This window comes from Esox lucius, chromosome 9 (genome assembly GCF_011004845.1).
Source record: "Esox lucius isolate fEsoLuc1 chromosome 9, fEsoLuc1.pri, whole genome shotgun sequence".
Classification (NCBI taxonomy): domain Eukaryota; kingdom Metazoa; phylum Chordata; class Actinopteri; order Esociformes; family Esocidae; genus Esox; species Esox lucius.
This window is the reverse complement of record NC_047577.1, coordinates 4,932,035-4,950,497: the sequence shown is the minus strand read 5'-3', so window position 1 is coordinate 4,950,497 and position 18,463 is coordinate 4,932,035. Positions and strand designations below refer to the sequence as shown.

At 40.3% G+C, this 18,463-nt stretch overlaps 1 protein-coding gene across 1 annotated transcript; it reads left to right on the top strand.

The window, feature by feature from the left end:
* Positions 1 to 10,647: 10,647 nt before the first annotated feature.
* On the top strand, positions 10,648 to 17,887 carry LOC105009807 (CMRF35-like molecule 8). Its single transcript, XM_034294457.1, has 6 exons — positions 10,648 to 10,803; positions 10,970 to 11,293; positions 15,504 to 15,641; positions 15,783 to 15,881; positions 17,377 to 17,429; positions 17,573 to 17,887. The coding sequence occupies exons 1-6, from the start codon at positions 10,761 to 10,763 to the stop codon at positions 17,885 to 17,887; spliced, it is 972 nt and encodes a 323-aa protein (XP_034150348.1). The 5' UTR covers positions 10,648 to 10,760.
* The last annotated feature ends 576 nt before the right edge of the window (positions 17,888 to 18,463 follow it).

Here is an 18,463-nt window from a genome sequence, read left to right as displayed (position 1 = left end):
ATGTGTGTGTGTGTGTATGCTGAATGTGCAGGCACATGGGTGAATGTCTGCGGGTGTGTGTGCACATGCTTGTTTCTGTGTGTGTGTAAGTTATTAAACATATACAATATGTATTCTGTTGTTTAAATTGACTAGTTGTGTGAGCTCGTTCTTAGTGCCTGGATACTATGTAGGAACTGTCATCATCTACTGTCATTATTACATAGAAGAGGAGAGTAAGAAGAAATATGAATGCGTGGGGAGGAACATTTTGAGTTTCTCAACCCACCAGCCTCCACTGTGTCATGTACTGGACACCTGCAGTTACAGTGAGTGTACTAGTGAAGGCGTCCTGTGTGTTTCTGTGTGTTTGAGGTCGTGGTTAAAGACACCCGGACGAACCTCTTTAGCTGTGGGTTTCTATATCTGATTCCCTATCACTAAGACAGAGAAAAACAGAGAGCATTTTCACAATGTAGCAGAGACAGTACAGGTCCACTGTTCTGCTACAACAGCCCCCTATGACGGATACAATACATTTTGTATAGATAGCCTCATAGCACAAAGCATGAAGAAAAGAAAAAAAAACAGCCACGGCCGTTTGAGCTGTTCTGGCCATCCACAAGTTGGGCCGTGGTCTGAATCTGGCTAACGGCAGGCGTTCATCCAAAGGAAGTGGAGCCTTTCATAAACAAGAGACAGGCTTCCTTGTCGTTCCTTTATTGTACTGCAACGGCACGTGAAATATTTGTTCCATGTGAAACGTTCTGCTACCAAATGGAGGAAAAGTAAATTAGAACGGGACAAGCGAAATACTGCTTGGAGGAAGATGGTAGATATTGTTGTTCTCAAGTGTTTCCTGATTTGGCATAATGTTGCTAAATCTGCTGTGTTTATTTAACAGAGGGTTGTGGGTTTAAAGAAACCTGTTGCCTGTTATCATAGCGATCATGAAAATCTGTGCTTTTATTTTGCCATGAGTGAGAAAAACTATTTTGTTTTAGTTTCATGTTGAATTAAAAAAGTTCACAAAGATTCTTGATTTGCAATGAGACCCTCATTATCACCAAAAACAACACTCGTAACAGCTTCAGTAAAAACAATTACAATTATAATTATAATAATAGGTAATATAAAATTACGTGACGAGGAATATATCACACAGAATCGTACCACATTATAAAATATGGTATCACTACCGTTTTAATGTAATAATTATTTCCCTTTTCTCAAATGTACCTTAGTTAAAAAGTTCCATAACACCAGACACAACTTATTTTACACATCTACTGTATGATATGAGGTAGTGATCATTGTGTCTCTGTGTTCCAGGTATCTTAGTAGTGATCATTGTGTCTCTGTGATCCAGGTATCTTAGTAGTGATCATTGTGTCTCTGTGTTCCAGGTATCTTAGTAGTGATCATTGTGTCTCTGTGTTCCAGGTATATTAGTAGGGATCATTGTGTCTCTGTGTTCCAGGTATCTTAGTAGTGATCATTGTGTCTCTGTTTTCCAGGTATCTTAGTAGTGATCATTGTGTCTCTGTGTTCCAGGTATCTTAGTAGTGATCATTGTGTCTCTGTGTTCCAGGTATCTTAGTAGTGATCATTGTGTCTCTGTGTTCCAGGTATCTTTGTAGTGATAATTTTTTCTTTAATCCTGATAATTTTCTTCAACATCAAATGTAAGACACTACAAGGTATGTTTCAGACACACACACACACACACACACACACACACACATAGACACACACACACACACACATAGACACAGAACAGGGCCCAATATCCATAGTTCGGGGTGGGGGACCCTGGCCTACATTATGCCCTGGCCTATTTTATGCCCTGGCCTATATTATGCCCTGGCTATATTGTGCCCTGGCTATATTATGCCCTGGCTATATTATGCCCTGGCCTATATTATGCCACCCATACTCTCAGACAGGAGTGCAGAAAAGCAGAGAGAAAATGGAAAAACGACAAGTTGCAAGTGTCATATTATATTCTGAGAGATTGTTCATTTCAATAACAGCTCTCTGTTAAAACAGTAAAAGCTAAATATTTCTCAGATATTATCTCCACTGTCAAGATCGATGCCATAAGATGCACCTACCTCCAGATCAAAACCCCTCTGATTTGGCCACATGTTCTGCTCTTTTTAACCAGTTTGAACCTGTATCTCTTTCACATGTGACTGACATAGTCTCACACATGAAGCCTACAACCTGCCCCCCAGGACACAGTTCCCTCACACCTTTTTAAAGAAGTGCTGGACACTATTGGTCCCAGTATATTGTCTATAATAAATAGCTGCCTCATCAATGGCACTGTCCCATCACGTTTTAAATATTCATTGGTCCAACCCCTTATTAAAAAAAACCTCTACACGGTTGTAATCCTGTTTGGAGTAGTGGTTAGTTCACCAGACTTGGGAACATAAGGCTGTGGGGTTGAAACACATCCGACCAAATGTTATGTTCAGACATACATTTTAAAAATGAATTAAATGTTTTATACATATATTTAAGTGGACAATTTTAAACATTTTCCAAATGAATTCAGGAATATATTTTCCAAATCTGTTCAGAAATATATTTAAAATTCATTTATTTTCTGTATTGGTCTGACCTCCTTATTCACCACTCTTTCTCAAGGACCCTTAGGTTTCTGACCTCTTTATTCACCACTCTTTCTCAAGGACCCTTAGGTTTCTGACCTCCTTATCCACCACTCTTTCTCAAGGACCCTTAGGTTTCTGACCTCCTTATCCACCACTCTTTCTCAAGGACCCTTAGGTTTCTGACCTCCTTATCCACCACTCTTTCTCAAGGACCCTTAGGTTTCTGACCTCCTTATCCACCACTCTTTCTCAAGGACCTTTAGGTTTCTGACCTCCTTATCCACCACTCTTTCTCATGGACCCTTAGGTTTCTGACCTCCTTATCCACCACTCTTTCTCAAGGACCCTTAGGTGTTCCAACCATTTGCTTTTGTGTGCTCCACAACATTTCAAAGGAGTCCGTGGCTTTTCTGTTGCTGCTCTAAAGTTGTGGAATAGCCTATGTTTATATATTAGGTCTTCTACTAGTAGCATCTTTATTTAAATCCCATCTTTGATCTTTAGCATTTGAGTCTGCAATTGGGTAGGACGTTTTCTGTTTATGTCAGTCATGTCCCATGAACATATGTTTAGTTAGCTGTATGTTTTATGCATGTTTTTTCTTTTGCTGTCCTATATTTTTTTGTTTGATTGTACAGCATTTTGGTTGTCAAATGTGCTTAATAAATACATTTGACAAGACTTGGTGCTGAATCCCCAGGAAACACCCAACCAGGAAACAGTGAGGAGATGACAGTTCTAAACACCCAACCAGGAAACAGTGAGGAGATGACAGTTCTAAACACCCAACCAGGAAACAGTGAGGAGATGACAGTTCTAAACACCCAACCAGGAAACAGTGAGGAGATGACAGTTCTAAACACCCAACCAGGAAACAGTGAGAACAAGACAGTTCTAAACACCCAACCAGGAAACAGTGGGGAGATGACAGTTCTAATGGCTGCAATGCAAGATTCAACTTATCACACCCTGAACCCCAACACTGCAAACCAGGGCTCAACTTACCACACCCTGAAACCCAACACTGCAAACCAAGACTCAACTTACCACACCCTGAACCCTCACACTGCAAACCAAGACTCAACTGATCATACCCTGAACCCTCACACTGTAAACCAAGACTCAACTTACCACACCCTGAACCCTCACACTGTAAACCAAGACTCAACTTACCACACCCTGAACCCTCACACTGCAAACCAAGACTCAACTGATCATACCCTGAACCCTCACACTGTAAACCAAGACTCAACTGACCACACCCTGAACCCTCACACTGTAAACCAAGACTCAACTGATCATACCCTGAACCCTCACACTGTAAACCAAGACTCAACTGATCACACCCTGAACCCTCACACTGTAAACCAAGACTCAACTGATCACACCCTGAACCCTCACACTGTAAACCAAGACTCAACTGATCATACCCTGAACCCTCACACTGTAAACCAAGACTCAACTGATCACACCCTGAACCCTCACACTGTAAACCAAGACTCAACTGATCACACCCTGAACCCTCACACTGTAAACCAAGACTCAACTGATCACACCCTGAACCCTCACACTGTAAACCAAGACTCAACTGATCACACCCTGAACCCTCACACTGTAAACCAAGACTCAACTGATCACACCCTGAACCCTCACACTGTAAACCAAGTTTCAACTCATCACACCCTGAACCCTCACACTGTAAACCAAGACTCAACTGATCACACCCTGAACCCTCACACTGTAAACCAAGACTCAACTGATCACACCCTGAACCCTCACACTGTAAACCAAGACTCAACTGATCATACCCTGAACCCTCACACTGTAAACCAAGACTCAACTGATCACACCCTGAACCCCAACACTGTAAACCAAGCAGGCACATTCACAGGGAGGGGCAAAGGAAGGGGGCGGGCCCTGCCCCCTCTGCCCTGCCGTTTCACAAACTGAACCTCATATTTTTCCAAACACAACCAAAGAGTACGTAGTAACAAGAACAATACACACCCAGGTGATAAACAGAACACCCCTCTCCTTACATATGTTTTTTCCTAACATGAAACTTGCTGCGTGTCTCGTGTTTAATGCTCTGCCCAACGGCTGGTTAGCTCATAATTCAAGCAGCTTGGCTAGATTAGTCTACTGCCCCTATGTGACATTACATCTGTTATCAGCATAAGAGCAGCCAGCCAGCTAACATACAACACACACTGGTTTCCTGGTGAATGAACCAATTCTTCCTGCAGTTGTTTCCATCCTCCCTGTCTGACAAAGTCAAAAGTTCATCCCCGAACAATTGAAATAGATTGAAAATAGAATATAGCCAGTTTCCGTAAGCTTTAGTGGTGCTAGCTTGGAATGTATTGCTCAGCGGCAATAGTGCATTACTGCTGTAGATACATTAACTTAACAAATATGTAATGTTACTAAGCTCAGCTGGATCACATCCTCTTGGCAGACAGACACATTTGTATTCATAAATGAGTCATCAGTTAATTAATCAGCTCAGGAGGTCTGTTCATCCTTTCTACAGTCATGTTAGAAGACATAAGATTATATAGTATCAGTTTATATAAGATAAGCTAATATACTGATTCTGGCTGCTGTTCATAATGCCGTTTATGATGGCATATATATTTGCAAATGTAATCCTAAATACAATTCAATCAGGTCCAATGTGTCATGGTGCGGTGAGCAGCAGCGCCGCCGTGCCAGATATTCTCAGTTTCCCATCACACACAAATGCATCCCGGACCTGTTCTGTGTAACATGTCTATTATCGTTCACACCAGGTCCCTGTTGGCTAATTTGTATGTGTTTAAATGTTTCCCCTCTGCTCCCCGCATTGTGGATCATAGTTATTGTCAGTTCGTCTATTGGTGAGTGTTACATGTATGTACTGTTTGAGAGATTATATGTCTAAGACGCGTTGTCGCGCACTTTTATTTCATTCAGTATATAAGTTATAGTTTTCCGTTCGTTGTTTCGGTTTTTCTTTGTTGAATAAACCCACGAACGTGATCTGTGCCTGCGCCTGGTTCCTTGCTCACGAAACACCACATGAGGAGTGACACAATGTATGGCTTTTGTGGTTATTAAAAGCACTCCAACCCTCTATAAAACATATCATACTTGATCCAAAGTGTATAATTATTATTGACCAATAAATGTCAATAACTGTGCTTTTCTGGCCAGCAAATAGATTGTTGGCGAACATACAACTTCCGGAAAGAATTGAGACCACTGCACCTTTTTCTTTCCTTTTCAAAAAAGTTAAAAGGGAAAGTTTTGAGTTAGGAATAGAAGTGTTAATTTTTTTCAGTGGTCTCTTAATTTTAACCCTTCTATTCCTCACTCGAAACCTCCCTTTTCTACTTTTTTTGGAAAGGAAAGTAAAAGGTGCAGTGGTCTCTTATTTTTTTTATCTGAGCTGTATTTTGCATTAAATAAAAATATTTGCAGCCCCCTGTAAAACTTAAAAAACGCTATTTGGGCCTTCAACCAGAAAGTTTGCCCACCCTGCTTTAGGCTGTGATGCAAACTATGCTGCCGTGGTTAAGTGACCCGGTTGGGACTTTGTTCTTTTTGATGGTTGCAGTGCAAACATGCTGGAGGTTGTGGTCAGGTTCAAACAGTGTGTGTGTGTGTAGTGCTCTGGCTAGTTTCTGTCCTGAAAGCTCATTGATGGTTGCTTACTTGATAACATGTTTTAAGTGTCACAGTTAATAAAGGTCAAATCACACTTAGCATTGTCTACCATTTCTCACTGTGACATACAATATAGTGGTACATGAGAGAGGAAGGAAGCTCAGCTAACTCATTGGTCAGATTCACAGGTACTTAGTATTTGAAAGGAATATTTATTGCTGATATGCATTAAAGACTCTGGCTGTTTCTCCTGCGAAAGATTCAATTTACCAAACCATGAACCCTCACACTTTAAACCAAGATTCAATTTACCAAACCATGAACCCTCACACTTTAAACCAGGATTACATTTACCAAACCCTGAACCCTCACACTTTAAACCAGGATTAAATTTACCAAAACCTGGATGCTGGAAACAGAATTAAATACTGATTTCCCTAGAGCTTCTTCTATGATGTTGTGGTGTAGAAATGGTTCATATTTGTGGGAAATAATTATTATATCATGGTATAGACACATTACATTATGATATATACTTATTATATTGAGGGTTAGTTGGTTTATATAATGTTATATAATTATATAATTATATATATTATGGTTTAGATGGTTTTATATCATGGTAAACAAATAGTATACTATAGTTTGGAACTGTATAGACATCAACCAATGAAACCTGCTCACTAAGTAAAATATTACTATCATATTTTATTTTAATTCTAACAATATTATTGATTTAACTCATTATTTTTAGTAGATTCAAATTCTAAATCATACCCACTCTGACTGAGACATCCACTGGTGTTATAATGATTACTCTGTTAGGAGTCATTAAGTAATGTTCTGTCACCACAGAGAATGAGATGGAGAGAGAGCCCCCTCTAGTGGTAGAATGACTCTGTTACTCTCCTCTATAGATAGAGGACAGAACACTTTGAGTTGTGAGGATAAAATTACACCAAATCCACTTAAAAGAAAAACCTGGTGGTGGAATGATAGATTCCATCTGTACGACAAAACTCAGTCAGCCTACTTCAAGATGGTCATCAGAAATCTGATCAGAGAAGATGAAGGAACCTACTGGTGTGGAGTGGATAAACCTGATGTACCTGACAGTTATACCAAGGTGGAGCTGGAAGTAAAGGAAGGTGAGACACATTTACATTGTGGAACAAATGTATATTTCATCAATGACATGTCATTGTCAGTACCAAAGTGTGTATTTATGTGAATGTTTCCATTGACAGATAAATGCTGTAAGTCAGTCAGAGAGACAATATATCTGGGAGGAGAAGCTGCCATTATCTGTAACTATCCAGGGAAATATGAGAACAGCAACAAGGGTTTCTGCAAGGAAAGGAATGACATCAAGACATGTTATATCGGTGATTGTAATGAGTCAGCTTCCACTAAAGCTGAGAGATTCTCTCTGACTGACAATAAAACAAGGAACAGCTTCACAGTGACCATAAGTAACCTGACTAAACATGATACTAGGACATACTGGTGTGGAGTACAAAACAGGACAAAAGATGTGTTGCAATACATTTCACTGTTTACTGAGGTACATCTCAGTGTGATTGGTAAGTGACCTCCAGACTAAACTAGACTTCACCTCTCTGTTTGTTAGTGGATCAACTCTTTACATCAGTGGAGGCTGGTGGGAGGAGTTATGGGAGACAGTCTCATTATAATGTAATGGATGGAACACTATCAAACACATGAAACCATGGAAACCATTATTTTTACACATCTACTGTATGATATGAGGTAGTGGAGGTGAGACCAGACACAATGTCTTTTACACATCTACTGTATGATATGAGGTAGTGGAGGTGAGACCAGACACAATGTCTTTTACACATCTACTGTATGATATGAGATAGTGGAGGTGAGACCAGACACAATGTCTTTTACACATCTACTGTATGATATGAGGTAGTGGAGGTGAGACCAGACACAATGTCTTTTACACATCTACTGTATGATATGAGGTAGTGGAGGTGAGACCAGACACAATGTATTTTACACATCTACTGTATGATATGAGGTAGTGGAGGTGAGACCAGACACAATGTATTTTATACATCTACTGTATGATATGAGGTAGTGGATGTGAGGTTAAGTAGGATGTGGATCTAATATAATAATTACGTCTGACTACTGTCTGTCCACAGATTCTACACCATCAGCTGCAGCAACATCAGCACCATCCATCATCAGATCTGGTAAAACATTCCATTACAAGAGATCAACATGTGACTGGACAAAACATTGATTTATTAATAGCTTGTTTGCAGTCACGTGATTCTGATGACACACAAAATTCAGATCGAGGGCAGGAAGTGAAAAGCAGAATGGACAAAAGTCCATACTGTACTAGTTTAGACGCTATTACGTGAGATATGTAGAAACAGAAAATCACACCATATAGATCCGGAAAAAATTAAGAGACCACTGCACCTTTTTCTTAACTTTCCAAAAAAGTTGAAAAGGAAGGTTTTGAGTGAGGAACAGAAGGGTTCAAATTAGGAGACCACTGCAAATTCAACGCTTCTGTCTTTACATTATGTCATGTAAAGACAAGATCAGTGTTTTTCTGCCATCATATAAATGTAGAAAGAGACCAGAATACAGGAAACATCATAACATGTTAGTCTCTCCCACTCTCATCGTGTCCTCAAAGTCCCCGCCTCTGTATGTCCCTGATTGGTCCTCATCCGAGGCTGGTCTACCTGGTTGGAACTGAACTCCCCTGGTGCTTCCAGAACATTCCAGACAATCCTGAGTTCCACCGGTGCATTTTCCTTCTGGTCAGGAATGTTCCGGTCCCTCTCCCATGGTGCTGAATCCACGGGCTTCAGGGGCAGAGTGCTGAAGGCTCCACACTGTTGCAATACGTGCACAATCTGTTCGATTGTGTTCGTGCGGGTTGTCTTTTGCACTTGAGTGTTTTTAAGTTTTCCATAGCCTCGTGTCCAAGACCATAATTTTATTTTTGTCAAGAAATGCTGTATAATATCTTTTCATTTCCCAATCAGATTTCTATCAGATATTGTTGTGGCCAGAATTGCCAAATGTGTCCTGGCAGACCCAGCCCAATAAAACCACTGTACACACAAAGTTGCCAGAATAATGTTATGCTATATGACGTCATAAACATAAATGTGTTTTCCACAGAGCTGATCTCATCCAGTAGACACACCTCTGGGATATCAAACACCCAACCAGGAAACAGTGAGGACATGAGGGCTGCAAACCAATATTCAACTTACCAAACCCTGTCCAACTCTGCAAACCAATATTCAATTAATCAAAACCCTTTCCAAAAAAGTCAAAAAGGAAGGTTTTGAGTGAGGAACAGAAGGGTTACAATTTAGAGACCACTGCAAATTGAACAATTCACTTAAAACTTTCCTATTCAACTTTTTTGGGTGCGGTGGTCTTACATTTTCTTCCTAGTATAAATCAATATTTTGATTTTAAATTTTTTTTGATTTTTCTTACCAAAAGAAATGATATTTTTGTAAAATACTAATTTCAGTTTTGTATAATGCTGACATTAAAATAGTTGAAACAACCACACAACCAAACATGTATTTGTCCATAATAGGAGATGAACCTGTTGCATCTATTATAAAGAACACCCTCAGTAATGGACTGTTGTCTTTTATCTCTCCTGATAATCAAACACATCTTACCTTTCCTGTTCGGTTTTGATCAAACATCTTCCAATCCGGACTCACACTCCATGTGCTACACTGCCCCCTACTGGTGTAGTAGTATAACACAATGTCATCCTTCCCTGAAGCGTCTTCTATGATGTTGTGGTGTAGAAATAGTTTATATATTGGTATACAACTATAATATTGTGGTTTAGATGGTTTTATATTATGATAGATAATTATTATATTGTGGTTTAGATGGTTTTATATTATGATAGATAATTATTATATTGTGGTTTAGATGGTTTTATATTATGATAGATAATTATTATATTGTGGTATGGAACTGTACAGACATCAACCAATGAAACCTGCTCACTAAGTAAATTATAAAAAAAAAAGAAAATGATCATGACCATCATTATTTTTCATAGATTCTAATTATATTTCATATCCTCTCTGACTGAAACTTCCTCTGGGGGTGAAATAACACCTGGCACTCCCTTCTCCAGATGGCCTCTGTATTCTCATCTTGTTATATCTGCGTCTGAAACAAGTATCTACCTCTCTCATTCTCTCTGTTGGTGTAGAAACAGAACAGTGATTGGTTAAGGGGAATAAAGGAGTGGCTTTCAAAAAGAGGAAGTGATAGGAGCGCTTTAACCAGGAGATGCAGAGAGTAAAATAAGTAGCGGTGTGAATTTTAGATTCTGAAGTGTGACATACGGTGGAGTCAACATTTAAATGTATGTAGAGAGAGTTGTAAACAGGTTTATAAAACATTATAAATAACCAGATCTAGAGACACCAACCTGGAGAGAATCTGTGAACACCAGAACACAGCAAGATGAGGATCCTGCTGATATTCATCCTCCTCTCCTTTATGACAGGTAATAAGCTTGTTATGACACTCAATAGTACAACACAAAGTTAGTTACATCAGGCAAGGGAACACTGCTTGGGGTGTTTTTGTGTGTATTTTGTGTACACACAAAACACACCACATAAAGATGAATATGAATATATACTATTTATTTTCTCTTGTTTGACTGACAGGTTGTGTGAGCTCCTACATAGTGCCTGGATACTCTGGAGGAACTGTCATCATCTACTGTCAGTATAACAATGGGGAGAAGAGGAATGGAAAATATTTCTGCAGGGAGCATAACACTTTGGGTTGTGAGGATAAAATAAGATCAGGTAGTCAGAACACCTGGCAGCACAGAGGTAGATTCTCTCTGTATGACGACACTGAGGGAAACTACTTCAATGTGGTCATCAAACAACTGACCAGACAAGATAAAGGAACCTACTGGTGTGGAGTGGATAAACTTTTAAAATTTGACAAATATACCAGGGTGGACCTGGAAGTAAAGGAAGGTGAGTCAGCAAGTCACTTTTACTTAATTTGTCAAATTAAGTCATTTCAATAGGTGCTTTATTGTCATGATTAAATGGTTTCCATTATGGCCAAAACAAACATTTTCAGGCAGCAATAATTGAGATAACCTAACAAAACCTACACGTCAATTTATGCAGAAAATGAATACACAGAATCAACAAATCAGAAACGTACAGTACATTGTAAACACTATTGTTATCTCTATTCAGAATTTTGTCTCTAAAGTTTTTTATTCATTTTCTTTTCTTTTTCCAACAATTAGCTGAGGTATTTTAGAAAGAGGTTCTATCATTTATCTGTTAGAGAAATTATTGCCAGAACAATCTACAACTGTTTCCAAAAAAGTTGGGACAGGGGCATGTTTACCACTGTGTTACATCATCTCTTCTTTTAACAATACTCTGTAAGTGTTTGGGAACTGACGAGACCAATTGCTGTAGTTTTGAAAGTGAATTGTTTTCCCATTTTTGCTTGATATAGGATTTCAGCTGCTCAACAGTATGGGGGTCTCATTTTTGCATTATTAGTTTCAATATGTGCCAAATGTTTTCAATCAGTGACAGGTCTGGACTGCAGGCAGGCCAGTTTAGCACCAAGTCTCTTTTACTATGGGGCCATGCTATTGTAATACATGCAGAATACAGTTTGGAATTGTCCTGCTGAAATAAGCAAGGCCTTTCCTGAAAAAAACTTTGGATGGCAGCATATGTTGCCCCAAAACTTGTATAAATTGTACAGCATTAATGTTGCCTTCACAGATGTGCAAGTCACCCATGCCATGTGCACTAATGCACCCCCATACCATCATGGATGTTGGTTTTGAACTGTGCGCTGATAACAAGTCGGATGGTCCCTTTCCTTTTTAGCCCAGAGGACACAGCATCCATAATTCCCAAAAAATAATTCCAAATTGAGATTTTCATACCACAGGACAGTTTTCCACTTTGTCTCGGTCCATCTAAAGTGAGTTCACTCTCAGAAAAGGCGGTGGTGTTTCTGGATGTGGTTTATATATGGTTTCTTTGCATGGTAGAGTTTTAACTTGCATTTGTGGATGCAGCGACGAACTGTGTTCACAGTCAGTGGTTTTCGGAAGTGTTCCTGAGCCCATGCGGTGATGTCCACTACAGAATCATGTCTGATTTGAATGCGTGATGTCCACTACAGAATCATGTCTGATTTGAATGCGTGATGTCCACTACAGAATCATGTCTGATTTGAATGCGTGATGTCCACTACAGAATCATGTCTGATTTGAATGCGTGATGTCCACTACAGAATCATGTCTGATTTGAATGCGTGATGTCCACTACAGAATCATGTCTGATTTGAATGCGTGATGTCCACTACAGAATCATGTCTGATTTGAATGCGTGATGTCCACTACAGAATCATGTCTGATTTGAATGCGTGATGTCCACTACAGAATCATGTCTGATTTGAATGCGTGATGTCCACTACAGAATCATGTCTGATTTGAATGCGTGATGTCCACTACAGAATCATGTCTGATTTGAATGCGTGATGTCCACTACAGAATCATGTCTGATTTGAATGCGTGATGTCCACTACAGAATCATGTCTGATTTGAATGCGTGATGTCCACTACAGAATCATGTCTGATTTGAATGTGGACTCATCCTCTCTGGGATCCTCTTTTTATTCCTAATCATGTTACTGACCTGTTACTAATTGACCTAACTAGTTGTGAGATGTTCCAATAGGTTCTTTTTTTTAGCATTACACAAACTTTCCAGTCTTTTGTTGCCCCTGTCCTAGCTTTTTTTAAATATGTTGCTGGCTTCAAATTCAAAGCGGGATTTTATTTTTCAAGGAACAATAAACATTTTAAGTTTCAATATTTGGTATGTAGTCTTTGTACTATTTTCTATTGAATATAGGGTTTAAATGATTTGCACATCTTTGCATTCTATTTTTATTTCCATTTTACACAGTGTCCCTTTTTGTAAACAGGGTTGGAGATTGGTCAGGGACAAGACGACCAAGTCATCAGCATATAAAATAAACCTTGTCTTTGTTGTCGAGGTGTCAGTCTGGGTGATGTGGATTGCTTCAGTTTGTTAGCCAGTTAATTTATGTGAATATTGAATTAAGTTGAACTAAGATCAATATTACTCCTCTAACATGTAAAAATCATGTTATTTGTTTCACATTTATGGTATCATAGACCTTATCTCCGCACACCACTTTTTAGGAAGTATTAAGAGCAAACCTTCAGGCCATATTGAGCAAGGCCCTCTGAAAGTCTATTGAAAGACTGTTGAAGACCTGGATTATTCTATCATGAGTTATGTTACAGAAAACCATTCACAAGCTCGTACCAACAGAGACTTGTAAATTGGTCTAATAAAGCCTTGGATCCAGATCTCAGAACAGTTGCCCACCCTCACAATCAGGTTGAATTCTCATTTATTCTCACCAATGCGATTCCATCATCAGTATCACTGGTCACCAAAGTCAGTGATTATTATTATAATATTATTTTTAAGTGTTTCTATTGACAGATGAATGCTGTAAGTCAGTCCCAGTGATGGTCTATCTGGGAGGAGAAGTTGACATCGTCTGTAACTATCCAGAGAAACAGGAGAACAGCAACAAGTATTACTGCAAGGAAGATGATGACTCCAAGATGTGCTACCCCATCACGTCAACATCTGGAACAGATGAGAGATTCTCTCTGACATACAACAGAATAGAGAAACGCTACACAGTGACCATCAGAAACCTGACTGAACATGATACTGGGACATACTGGTGTGGAGTAGAAAACAGGAGGCCTGAAAATGGTTACATCACACTGATCACACAGGTCAACCTACGTGTTTTAAGTGAGTACACACATGCTTCTTTCAGAAGAGTTATGTGTTATGAGTAAAGCGCGCACAAACATAAACATTGCATTAGTGACCGTACACAGGTTTTTGTGTGTCTTGAAAATATATTCCCAAAACAAACCAGTTGAATGACTCATGTTACAGTAATGTATGTACAGCAACAAAATTGTATGCATGCATTTAATGTCAGTCACAGACTGGAGAGACGTCATGCCAAGCAGTCTGACTGGACAGGTGGGGAAGACCGCCAGCCTCACCTGTAATTATCCAAAAGGCCATGAGAACAATGAGAAGTTCTTCTGTAAGGGGGTCAACCCTTCCACTTGTTCGGATACAATACGGACTGGGAAACAAAATGAACTTGTGAACGCAGGGAGGTTTTCCCTGAGAGATAACCCCAGAAACGCACACTTCACAGTGCATATCAAAGAGCTGCGAATGGAGGATTCTGGGACATACTGGTGTGGATCTGATAGAAGATGGAGACCTGCGGACTTCACTAGATATCACCTCCACGTGGGTAAGTGGATAAACATTCCACGTCTGTGGAGGCTGGTGGCAGGAGAGATGGGAGGCATGGTTCAGTGTGACAGCTGGCAGTGAGTTGGCCAGCAGAGGCTGCTGGGCGTGTCTGTATGTGGTGGGGGTGACAAACCACCGGTCCCAGACTCACACTTCAGCTTCCTCTGTGATGCCAGCCTGCTTCAATATGTCTCAGTATCACCAAGCTAAAGAAAAAGGGGACAGAGAGGCTGAGTATTTCTCTGTCATTGTCATGTTTTCACTGACCTCCACATTGAGTGTTAGACCACTTCTGCACTTTCTTCTGTATTGTAATGTCACACGGAGAGACGGGCTCAGTTGTCTGTGAAGAGGAACAATAGGACGAATGCCAGAGAAGGGGAAAGATGATAGGGTGTCGAGTCCGATAAGCCTTGTTAACCACAACTTCCTGATTTCACAAACAGAAATAGACCCGTGCAGAGCACATCAGATAGACGTATCTCACAGCACATAGTTCCCACCAGCCCTGACCTGCACCAAAGATGGAGGGGGGAGAGAAAAGTGAAAGGAGGGGGGAGGGAAAAGTGAAAGGAGGGGGAGGGAGGAAAGTGAAAGGAGGGGGAGGGAGAAAAGTGAAAGGAGGGGGGGGTAGAAAAGTGAATGGAGGGGGGGAGAGAAAAGTGAAAGGAGGGGGAGGGAGAAAAGTGAAAGGAGGGGGAGGGAGAAAAGTGAAAGGAGGGGGGAGAGAAAAGTGAAAGGAGGGGGGGGGGAGTGAATGGAGGGGGAGGGAGAAAAGTGATGACCCTAACCCTAACCCTGATGTCAACAGAGTCAACCAAACCAATAACAACAACAACATCAATTGCATCACAATCGACCCCACAAGCCTCAACTTCTTCATTCACCAAAGCAACCTCCAAGAGTCCTGCACCATCATCCAGGCCCCCGTCAGAACGTAAAGAATCTGGTAAAACATTACAATGTCAAAAGTCAGCTTTCAGAAAACAATTTATTCTCTAAGATATTGATGAAAAATGTATGAAAAAATACACTTTAGCATGTGTGTGTCTGTTTGTATATGCGTTTTGTGTGTGTGTGTGTGTTTCAGATACTCCAGTGGTCATCTTGGTGTGTGTGAGTGTGGTTGTGTTACTGCTGCTTTTCAGTCTGCTAACAGTCTACAAACGGAAATACAACCAGAACACAGGTGAGACACACACACGCATGCACACACACAAATAATTACACACAAAATATGCTTTACGTGGTCTCACACAAACACGCACCCAAACACGTGCTTTGCATTAACACACACACACACACAAACAAACGTAATGCTTTAGTGTCTGACTGGACGAGAAAAGAGGATTGGAAAAATAGAGGATGAACAGCACCTGAGGTGTGTCTGACCCCTACAGTATTCTGAGGGATAGAGGATTTATATTCAATGAATGTCTGACCCCTACAGTATTCTGAGGGATAGAGGATTTATATTCAATGAATGTCTGACCCCTACTGTATTCTGAGGGATAGAGGATTTATATTCAATGAATGTCTGACCCCTACTGTATTCTGAGGGATAGAGGATTTATATTCAATGAATGTCTGACCCCTACTGTATTCTGAGGGACAGAGGATTTATATTCAATGAATGTCTGACCCCTACTGTATTCTGAGGGACAGAGGATTTATATTCAATGAATGTCTGACCCCTACAGTATTCTGAGGGATAGAGGATTTATATTCAATGAATGTCTGACCCCTACTGTATTCTGAGGGATAGAGGATTTATATTCAATGAATGTCTGACCCCTACTGTATTCTGAGGGATAGAGGATTTATATTCAATGAATGTCTGACCCCTACTGTATTCTGAGGGATAGAGGATTTATATTCAATGAATGTCTGACCCCTACTGTATTCAGAGGGATAGAGGATTTATATTCAATGAATGTCTGACCCCTACTGTATTCTGAGGGATAGAGGATTTATATTCAATGAATGTCTGACCCCTACTGTATTCAGAGGGACAGAGGATTTATATTCAATGAATGTCTGACCCCTACTGTATTCTGAGGGATAGAGGATTTATATTCAATGAATGTCTGACCCCTACTGTATTCTGAGGGATAGAGGATTTATATTCAATGAATGTCTGACCCCTACTGTATTCTGAGGGATAGAGGATTTATATTCAATGAATGTCTGACCCCTACTGTATTCTGAGGGATAGAGGATTTATATTTAATGAATGTCTGACCCCTACTGTATTCTGAGGGATAGAGGATTTATATTCAATGAATGTCTGACCCCTACTGTATTCTGAGGGATAGAGGATTTATATTTAATGAATGTCTGACCCCTACTGTATTCTGAGGGACAGAGGATTTATATTCAATGAATGTCTGACCCCTACTGTATTCTGAGGGATAGAGGATTTATATTTAATGAATGTCTGACCCCTACTGTATTCTGAGGGACAGAGGATTTATATTCAATGAATGTCTGACCCCTACTGTATTCTGAGGGAATTGCAGCTCTCTCTATAATCAAATCAGAAATTATTACCCTTACGTTTCGTGAACAGGCTTGGACTTTCGTACGGGCCCATTTCCAGAAATACAGATAAACATAAATAAAATAAAAAATTGTAACATACATGAATTATTATCTAAACCCAATATGGACGTTGTGTTCCACAGGGTCTTTCTCCTCTACACAGAGAGCGATCACAGGCCCAGGAAGCCACTTTGAGGTTGGTGTGGCTGTTTTGTTTGCTTGCCGACTGGGTGTCACTGAGTGTGTGTTTCATTTGTTTTGCTGAGTAGCGCCACACTAATCGTTACTCCTCCCTTCTTCCTTCACGCCCTCCTCCTCTTCCCATTTCCCTCTGTCCAGGGTTGTCATGGTGAAGGTGACTATGAGGAGATTAAGGAGCATTTCCATACTTCCGACACAGGCGATGGGACCATCTATGTCGACTTTCCCAGAAACCCCTCTGACTCTCTCCACTACGCCAGGGTCAACTTCCACAAGGATCCCAGCTGCCCCAATGAAGCCACCACCACCATCACTATAGAGGGCACATCCTCCTGTGACTATGCTACTGTAAATGTTGTTCAAAACTCCACCTACTCTACTGTCAATCATCCACACAGCACATCTGAAGCTCCTCCCATCTACTCCACAGTCAGCAAACCAGGAGACACCTGATTTACTGGCAACAAATCATAAGAGACTCCCAATGGTTACTAACAGAGACACACCCCTACTGGTTACTATTAAACAGAGACACACCCGTACTGGTAACTATTAAACAGAGACACACCCCTACTGGTAAATATTAAACATAGACACACCCCCACTGGTAACTATTAAACAGAGACACACCCCTACTGGTAAATATTAAACATAGACACACCCCCACTGGTAACTATTAAACAGAGACACACCCCTACTGGTAACTATTAAACAGAGACACACCCCTCACTGGTAACTATTAAACAGAGACACACCCCTCACTGGTAACTATTAAACAGAGACACACCCCCACTGGTAACTATTAAACAGAGACACACCCCCACTGGTAACTATTAAACAGAGACACACCCCCACTGGTAACTATTAAACAGAGACACCCCCCCACTGGTAACTATTAAACAGAGACACACCCTCACTGGTTACTATTAAACAGAGACACACCCTCACTGGTAACTATTAAACATAGACACACCCCCACTGGTAACTATTAAACAGAGACACACCCCCACTGGTAACTATTAAACATAG